This window comes from Podarcis gaigeae (genome assembly GCF_964106915.1).
Source record: "Podarcis gaigeae genome assembly, chromosome: 10".
Taxonomy (NCBI): domain Eukaryota; kingdom Metazoa; phylum Chordata; class Lepidosauria; order Squamata; family Lacertidae; genus Podarcis; species Podarcis gaigeae.
The window spans coordinates 287,310-296,868 of NC_139686.1; the positions used below are offsets into that span (position 1 = coordinate 287,310).

General features: G+C 47.2%; 1 protein-coding gene across 1 annotated transcript; it reads left to right on the forward strand.

Annotated features, from left to right (window-relative positions):
• Window positions 1–125: 125 nt before the first annotated feature.
• LOC310825987 (uncharacterized protein) lies at window positions 126–9,129 on the forward strand. Its single transcript, XM_083700300.1, has 7 exons — window positions 126–691; window positions 2,234–2,739; window positions 2,901–2,982; window positions 3,924–4,006; window positions 6,021–6,147; window positions 6,729–8,738; window positions 8,979–9,129. The coding sequence occupies exons 2-6, from the start codon at window positions 2,326–2,328 to the stop codon at window positions 8,090–8,092; spliced, it is 2,070 nt and encodes a 689-aa protein (XP_083556426.1). The 5' UTR covers window positions 126–691; window positions 2,234–2,325; the 3' UTR covers window positions 8,093–8,738; window positions 8,979–9,129.
• Window positions 9,130–9,559: the final 430 nt, after the last annotated feature.

A 9,559-nucleotide genomic window follows, 5' to 3' on the forward strand; every position in this document is an offset into this window, starting at 1 on the left:
TTCTTTCTTTCTTTCTCTTGACACTCGGGATTTGGTGTCACGGGTGAAAGGCAGGGAATGGGCGCGAGTGAATGGTCTGGCGATGCGCAGCGGAGACTCTTTGTCTTTTCCTCCTGGTGTGAAGAGGCAAGGCTCGTGGGGGGGGGAGGTCTCCCACCCCCCTCCCCAATTCCCGGTAGCAGCGGCAGCACCGCCGCCTGCAGGAGGGAGGTCCATAGTTTAACGATGCGCTGCGGTTTGTTACCGGTTTTGGGCAGAGGTTGGGGGCTTCAGCTGGGGATTCTGGAGCTGTGATTTGTGCGCTGCGGGCGATTGGTGACTTGGGGAGGGGGCTCTTCCAACTCTTCCATTCCCGGATCCTCCGAGGGGTTTTCCTGCTTCTTGTACAGCCTTTCCTCCTGCAAGTTGCTCCTCCTGTTTCTGGGAGGGCGAAGCTCAGCCCCCAGCGCCCCCCCCCCAAATAAGCCTCCTGCGCTCGAGAGGGAGAAAGGAGGGAGCTGGCTGCGCTCGGCTTGCCAAGGGTTAAAAGGAACCGAGCTGGATTCCTATAGGGGACAGGAAGTCAAGGCGAGGGGGGGGGGTCAGGTCCTCCAGAGCAAAAACCCCTCCCTCCCCAGTCTTTTCCTGCGAGGAAGGGGTGCTTTTGTCTCTCTCTGCGAAAGCTGCCTCAGTTAAGCCGGCTGGGACCCTGGTGAGTTTCCCTTCTCCCCCCCCAAAGGTGCACTGGGGAGAAGGGGAGTTCCTGGGCTGCAGGGAGAGGGGGGGCTGCTCAGCTCATGGGGACACACACCCCAAGTCAGGACACGGAGGGTCTTGCCGGGGAGGGGCGACTTCGCAAGAGGACGGCAGCTCTGCGCTCCCTTTGCGTGGATGTGTTGCTGGATCCTTTGGGGAGGGTCTTGGCCTGAAGGAAAAAAGGCATTGGGGGGGGGGGGAAATCCTATTCAGATTTTTGGATCTCAGTCGCGTTTATTGATAGAGGTTGTAGCCGGAGGGAAACAGTCGGACATGAAATACACGCTAAAATCTTAAATTTGAGCGATGCAATAGTAAAATAAAGACTTTGGGCAGATTGAAGGCGGATAAAAGAAAGTCCTTCCTTCCTGCGATGTGGACTAAATAAATACTGTGTTCCCGTAAGAGACAGAAATGGGCACCAACTGAGGGCGAGGCCAGTTGGTGGAGGAGGAGGAGAGGGCGAGAGGGGGGGGCTCCCGTGCTCTGTCTCCCTGTCGGAGGCTGCAAGGCGTCAGAGTCCCAGTTGCTGCAGGTGGAGAGAGGGGCTCTTGCGCCCCAGTCCTGCTGGTGGGCTTCCCATACGGAGCTCTGGTTGGCCCCTGTGGGAAGAGGAGGCTGGACGCAAGAGGGGCCCCTTTGGCCTGATCCTGCAGGGCTCCTCTTCTCTTCTGGTGCTGAGCTCCTCCAGATGCAAGTGGACCCTCCATTCTCCTTCTGCCAGAGGCAAAGCTTTCCCCACCCCCGAAGCAGGCAGGACTGCTATCTAGACTCCTGGCTGACACGGGTGTGTCCATTCAGACATGCAACCCCTCCGATGTTCAGAGGATATTTTGAGACTGAACAGAAAGCCCTGCAGAGAACCTTAGCTGCGATTCCTGCACTACCAGGGCACTGGGCGGATTCATCTCCCAGGAAGATCAACAGTTCCCTGAACATTTTGCATGGTTACTTTCCCTCTAGGAAGGCTAGAAACTTGCTTCTCATTCTCCTTCTTCTCTTTCCTTTTTAAATAAACCTCATACAAATTTCAAGAAATGGAACATTCAACGCTTACCTCCCCCTGGGGCTGTATAATTAATCCATATGTTGATTGCTGGTCAGACTTAGCAAAGTTACTTTCACTTCTCAATGGCTGCTTGCAGATTTTAAATTGCGTCACTCCACTCCACCATAAATCTCAGGCAAACAACCAAAGTTATTTGATGTCTCTAGGCAGAATAAAAACTTTTGCTGGGTTTCAGGGGTGGCGGCCAAAGGTAGGGGACTATCTCGGGTGTCGACGGTTGCCGTCCAGCCGTTTTGGCTGGCATCAGCGGGATTTCAAAGAACTTTAGAAGAGCCTCAAAGGAAGGGAGGATCAATAAACCTCATAGTCTAGGCTGAGGTGCAGTCCAGAGCTGGCTCTCCCAAGACTCATATATGCTTCTTAGCAGAACCCTTTTCTTCTCCTGACAATGTGTCAGTTTAGTAACACAATCATGTTTTTGCATTGTAGAATTTGCTATTACCTCTAATTTGGACAGACAGAACTTGGCAGAAGACAAGAGAGATTCCTTCATCTCTCTTGGAGGCTTCCTGAGAGCACGGATGGATGAGCAAGACTCGGCTGGCCCTGAAACCGGAAGAGGCCATGCCACCAAAACTGAGAGCAGTGGGGGATTCTGGGAAAACTATGTGCAGAAGATTATGGGTGAGGAGGACACCCTCCACTCAGATGTGCAGAACCAGCAGTTCATGCAATTCTGCTTTCAGGAGGCCAAAGGACCTCGAGAGGTTTGCAGCCGACTCTACCACCTTTACCATCAATGGCTGAAGCCAGAAAGGCACACGAAAGCTGAGATGCTGGACCTGGTGATCTTGGAGCAGTTCCTGGCTGTTTTTCCACCGGAGATGGAGAGCTGGGTGAGGGAATGTGGAGCAGAGACCAGTTCCCAGGCGGTGGCCCTGGCCGAAGGTTTCCTCCTGAGTCAGGCAGAGGAGAGGAAGCAGGCAGAGCAGCAGGTGAGAGAGACTTTCCTGTGGTTCAGAACATGAGGGAGAGTGTCCCAAAATTCCCTACTAAAGGGCCATTCCTTTTTGGAAAACATCCAAGCAATGAGATTGGATGCCTCTGCCATCTCTTTTCCAATACTTCTCCCCATTCTGTTTTGAATCTCTTTCAGGGAAAAGATCTGTTTGCAGAATTGGGCCTGGATTCCTCTGAGACTGAAAGGACTCCATTGGATAACAGAGAGAGGCCACTGGGTAAGGAGGAAAGCATCCCGTCCCGTGCCCGTTGGGTGACATTCTGTGGATTTTGAAACAAATCCATGGGTTCTGTTCATCTTTTGGGAGAAGGCGCTAGGTAACAAGAACTCCAAGGATGGGAGATGTGCAGTATTTTTACAGAGCTAAAATATGAAATGGGTTGTTGGCATCAGTCCGTCTCAAGAGTCAATGGAGTGTGTCCCTGGTGGTGAAGCCAGACTGCTGTGTTAGCGCCAACTTCCCTGGAGAGCAAGCCAGGGCAGCGTGTATGGAGGTCCTGGGCTGCCCAGATGACACGACCCCCCTCCTCAGCCTTGCTTATGTGGCCACGGAAAGCAGATCAAGACATTTGGAGCCTCCTTGGCTGCAAGAGTTGCTGGAAGGTCTACAAGGTGCTATTCAACCATCTTAGGGACTCCACTCTGGTTTACTGCAAGGCAGCAGGTGTAGATTTTTCCTCAAGTTCTACTCCTGAAGCCTTTCTCACAAATGAGCATAGCTGCAAAGCAGCAGAGGTTTAGGAGCAAAGTTCTCCATCTCCTAGATGGGTTACCTTCCCAGGTTGACAAGTCCCATCTGCCCCTTTGAAATGGGTACAAATGTCAAAATGCACTCAGCAGACGAGACTTTTTTGGAGGCCCGTCTGTACAGTGGTACCTTGGGTTAAGAACTTAATTCATTCTGGAGGTCTGTTCTTAACCTGAAATTGTTCTTAACCTGAGGTGCCACTTTAGCTAATGGGGCCTCCTGCTGCCACCGTGCGATTTCTGTTCTCATCCTGAAGCAAAGTTCTTAACCCAAGGTACTATTTCTGGGTTAGCGGAGTCTGTAACCTGAAGCATCTGTAACCCAAGGTACCACTGTAGTTTGAGACATAGTGCTCAACCTCAGAGGAGAGCATACCGTCATGGCTTCCCACACACTTTTCTCTCTTGCAGGTGACAGAAGGATGCCAGCAGGACCTCCTCATCCGTCTTTTCATGGTGGCAGAAGGGAAGCAGTGGCTGTGGAACCAGATCAGGTTGGGGGAAAGAGCATGGGGGGGGGATGTACGGGGGGGCAGCCAGGTGCCTCTGGGCCTGAACAAATTCCTCTCCTCTTGGCTTCCGTCAAAGCTTCTCTGAAGGCGTCTTTGTCAAGGGCAGCTTTGTCAGAAGCCAAGAGGCTGGGAATGCCACTCAAGAAGCTTAAAGTGCTGAGAACAAGGAACAGCCACCTCGCCTTAACTCGCCTTCTGAATGTCACTTGTATGATTTATAAGCCATTGCAGTTTTATTTCTAATGTCACCACTGAATGCTAAAATAGTCTTCTGTGCAGTTTACACACAGAAGAAAACAGTGACCAGGATTCAGCTAACCAGCCCCATCAGTTTCACAGGGTGGGTTTCCCTCCCCACCCCTCCCTGTACCCACCTGTGCCTCTTGAAATTGGCTTTAGGGCATCAGAAGGGTCCCCCTCTCCCCCTGAAGGAAATGAGCAGAAATCCTTCTGTCTGGCAAATGGGAATGTTGCACAGCTGGGAGGCTCTGAAGAAAACAAGGTGGAGTTCCACCCATTTACACTAAGATTAATGTCCATCATTAAAATACACGATAAAATAATTCCATTGAGACACAGGTAGGTAGCCATGTTGGTCTGTTGTAGTCGAAACAAAATAAAGAAATTCCTTTCAGTACCACCTTAGAGACCAACTAAGTTTGCTATTGGTATGCGCTTTTGTGTGCAGGAAGAAAAAGAAGTGTGCATCTGAAGAAGTGTGCATGCACACGAAAGCTCATACCAATAACTAACTTAGTTGGTCTCTAAGGTGCTACTGGAAGGGATTTCTTTATTTTGTTTCCATTGAGACATTAAAAGAAGCATCAATAAAATGCACTGGCAAAACAATCCCATTAAAACAACACAGCAGAGAACAGATAGAGAACTACAGAGCAGGCTTCCAGTCCCACCTACCTGAATGGAGGCAGCCCTCATGACAGCGAGGGATCGTTGGTGAACAAAATGCAATGATGACAGAAGGCAAATCATCCTTGCAAATTCCACCCAGAGAGGGGAGGGAATGGGCTTCACTCACAGTTTGTCTTGATACCTGGCTCTTGCTCCGGTGTGGAATATGGGAGGCAGGGAGGCACTGAGTGCAAAAGCATTTTGCCTGGCAAAAACCTTCCTATGCTGCCATTAAGAAGAAGAGGTTCTCCATTTAATTGGATCTTTCATTGGCTTTAAAGTACCGGCACATGATGGGAAAGCGTTGCAACAACATACTTTTGAATATGCCAGCCACATGGATCAAAGGTTTGAAATGAGATTTTCTTTGGCATGAGAGTCGTTTGGGGAGAGGGAAGCCCACACTTGGTTTGTTCTAAGTTTCTTTTATATTTTTATGATTTGGCCACCCTCTCTGGAAAAGTAAGATAAAAAGCTATTTACAAGTGAGGAAGGGGTGCTGGACCAATATTGATATGAACAAGCAAAAATGAAAACTGTGTATCATCTGAAATGAAGAAAGGAGGAGGAGGGGAAGCTCAAGTATGACCGTGTTGGAAAGACAGATTAATTCCCCTCACCTCCTTTTAAAGACAACAGACAAGGGAAAATAGACTGAGATTTGTGTGTGCTACTGACGGAATGTAATCAAAGATAAAGTTTAATTGGGCCATTAGTCTCTTGCTGTAAGGAAAAGAATCTGGAGGCTGAGATAAGAGATTCTGGGAGTTGGAAAGGAGTAGTAAATCTTTAGCGTGTTTGAAAACTGCCCACCATTTCCTAGGCAGAGGGATAAATGGTGAAGATCAGTGACATGTTTTACTAGTGAGACAGAATGGATTCTAGCAGACTGTCACCTGTTCCAAGACATCAAAGCAAGGGGTGGAGAGAGAAGACCTCTGAGAAACTTGCTATTGTTATAGTTTGGCTATTATTGGGGTTATATTGGAAAACTAATTAAAAAATTATTAAAATAAAATAACAGAGCAATGTGTAGTAGATCATCTTCATTCTGACTAAGAGGAGGACCTTTCTCTTTCTCTTTTAGGGTTCGGTGTGCTTTGAAGATGTCGCTGTTCATTTCAAAGATGAAGAATGGGTGTTGCTGGATCCTGACCAGAGAGCTCTGCATAAGGAAGTCATGGAGGAGATTTGTGGGATCATGGATTCTCTTTGTAAGGCTCCCTGTTGGATCATAATACATGTTTGGAAATTCCATACATAGCTCTATGTGATCAACCTTCCAGATTTTGGTGGAACTCACTGCGCCACTTACAGCATCTGGGATTCTAACACGCTGCACAGCTCACCTTAAATGGAGGGCTAAAGACTGTTTTGTCTTTGAATATTCTTTCTCCAATGATTAGCCTGGTCTGAACTGCCCAGGCCTTTTGAATTCTTGGTTTTAGAGAAGTGACAGAAGTCAAAGTAGTTTCTGTCAGGAGTTTCTATTTTCATTTTTGCTTCTCTTAGTTTTGGTTGACCAAAGAGACAACTGTCATTGGAGATGGAGCAGATTCCATGATGGGGGCAAACAAATTCCATCCTATGAAAGAGCTTAACTTTTCAAATTTCAGGTCTTCATAAATATGTCAGTTAATGCCAGTCAACAAATGAAGTCAAACCTATAGTAAGACTTCACATCTAACTCACTCCCTTCAGTTCTTCCTCTATCACAGGTGTTAATTAGTATTTTTCAAAAATTGGGGTCTCCATTTATTCCTTAGGTTCTAATACATTTCTCTCTTTGTTGCAGGTGGTGATGAACTGGAAATTAAGAACAAGGGAGGCAATGACAACATCCACACATTGGAGAAGCCATATGAATATTCTGAGTTTGGAAAGAGGTTCAGTCTGAGTGTCCCTCTCACTTCCCATCACAGAATCCACAGCAAAGAGAAACCATATCAGTGCTTGGAATGTGGAAAGAGCTTCAGTCTGAGCACCCATCTTACTTCTCATGAAAGAATTCACAGTGGGGAGAAACCATATCAGTGCTCAGAATGTGGAAACAGCTTTAATTCCAAGAGAAGTCTCACATCCCATCAAAGGATTCATACAGGAGATAAACCCTATCAGTGCTTGGAATGTGGAAAGAGCTTCAGCTGGAAGGAAAGTCTCACTGCACATGGAAGAATTCACACAGGAGAGGAACCATTTAAGTGCATGGAATGTGGAAACAGTTTCAATTCCGAGAGGAGTCTCATTTCCCATCAAAGAATTCATACAGGTGAGAAACCCTATCAGTGCTTGGAATGTGGAAAGAGTTTCAGTCAGAGGGCCAATCTCACTTTCCATCAAAGAATTCACACAGGGGAGAAACCCTATCAGTGCATGGAATGTGGAAAGAGCTTCAGTCAAAGGGCCAATCTCACGGCCCATCAAAGAATTCATACAGGGGAGAAACCTTATCAGTGCATGGAATGCGGAAAAAGCTTCAGTCACAGGGCCCATCTCACTTCCCATCAAAGAATTCATACAGGGGAGAAACCCTATCAGTGTGTGGAATGCGGAAAGAGCTTCAGTCGGAAGGAAAGTCTCACTTCCCATCAAAGAATCCATACAGGAGAGAAACCATATCATTGCATGGAATGTGGAAAGAGCTTTAATGCAAGCACAAATTTCCATCAACACCAGAGAATTCATCGTGGGGAGAAACCATTTCAATGCCTAGAGTGTGGAAAGAGCTTCAGTCAGAAGGAAAGGCTCATTTCCCATCAAAGAATTCATACAGGGGAGAAGCCATTTCAGTGCATGGAATGTGGAAAGACCTTCACATGGAAGGACAGTCTGACTTCTCATCAAAGAATTCATACAGGGGAGAAGCCACATCAGTGCTTGGAATGTGGAAAGAGTTTCAGTCGGAACTCAAATCTCGTTTCTCATCAAAGAACTCACAGTGGGGAGAAACCATTTCAGTGCATGGAATGTGGAAAAAGCTTTGCCTGGAAGGAAAGTCTCACTTCCCATCAAGCAATTCATACAGGAGAGAAGCCTTATCAGTGCTTGGAATGTGGAAAGAGCTTCAGGAAGAGAGCCAATCTCACTTCCCATCAAAGAACTCACAGTGGGCAGAACCATAGAATTGTAGAGTTGGAAGGGACCCTGATTATCATCTAGTTCAACCTCTGTTTACAGACCTTCAAGGACAGAGAAACCACCATCTTCCAAGGGAGTCTGTTCCACTGTTGAAGAGCTCTTAACCACACCGGCTCTCTAACAAGACTCTCAACATTCTGATGTTTGTATTTAAAGTTCCACACACATGTATCAAAATAATTGATGTAATAATGGTAACTACAGTGTAATAGTAGATTTAATGTTAGCTAGGGGTGGGGATAGCATGAATTTGGAATGCTGGGGTGAGTGGTGACTGGCTGAGAATTTGAAAAGGGGGTTGAATAGAATAATTTAATCATAAATACAACGTAGCAAAAGTTGTGATAAATAGTAAATAAAAAAATACACAACCAAACTGAAAAATTTCCATATACATCACAGCAAAATCTAAAATAAAGATACAATAAACCAACAGGAAGAAACCCACCCCGCCCACTAAGCCCAAGAGTCTGTTCAGCATCCTCAGCTTCTGCAGTTGGAGTCAGTCCGGTCCCTCCCAGGCCAAATGGAAAAGGCCTGTAAGGACTTGCAGCCAAGATGGTCTCGGGCCTCCTCAGCAGCCTCTTCAGTAGAGATGACTGGAAGGTGGAATGGAATGGGAGAGTGGGGGCAATTGTGGAGCAGGGCATGTTAGATCAGTACAGTGGTACCTCAGGTTAAGTACTTAATTCATTCCGGAGGTCTGTTCTTAACCTGAAACTGTTCTTAACCTGAAGCACCACTTTAGCTAACGGGGCCTCCTGCTGCCGCCGCACTGCCGGAACCTGATTTCTGTTCTTATCCTGAAGCACAGTTCTTAACCTGAGGTACTATTTCTGGGTTAGCAGAGTGTGTAACCTGAAGCGTATGTAACCTGAAGCGTATGTAACCCGAGGTACCACTGTAGTAGAGAGGCAGCATTGTAATCCCCATTGTTGCAGTTGTAGTAGAGTAGCAACAAAACGAAGAAGAAATGGGAACATTTGAAACCATATGTTTATGTACACGAAGTTACCTTGAAACCCTTGGTTATTTTTTAATAAATCCATTGTATTTCACCACTCAGCTCATTATTCACTTCACACTTGGGGGGTTAAGTGTTCAGATTAGAGTTCTCTGGGGGAGTTTGGTGAAAGACCCAGCTCCTAGCTGTGCACCTGGAATGACGTGGGAAGGTGGCCCAGGGATGGGTGGGCAGGACCAGAGCCCCTCTGAGCAAAGGCAGTGGGGGCACAACACGGGGAGACAAACTAGAAGACACTCAGAGCATTCAAAGCACTGCAGAAGAACAAATGACCACCCTTCATCCCATACCAGAATGGACCGGGCAGGGGCACCCGCCCTGTGGAACATCCTCCCACCAGATGTCAAAGAGAACAACTATCACCAGACTTTTAGAAGGCAGCCCTGTTTAGGGAAACTTTTAATGTTTGATGCATTACTGTATTTTAATATTTTGTTGGAAGCTGCCCAGAGTGGCTGGGGATG

Coding starts and splice junctions, on each gene's coding strand:
- LOC310825987 (XM_083700300.1), top strand. CDS start 2,326: ATGGATGAGCAAGACTCGGCTGGCCCTGAAACCGGAAGAGGCCATGCC. Junction 2,740..2,900: donor GGAAGCAGGCAGAGCAGCAG/GTGAGAGAGACT, acceptor AATCTCTTTCAG/GGAAAAGATCTGTTTGCAGA. Junction 2,983..3,923: donor TAACAGAGAGAGGCCACTGG/GTAAGGAGGAAA, acceptor TCTCTCTTGCAG/GTGACAGAAGGATGCCAGCA.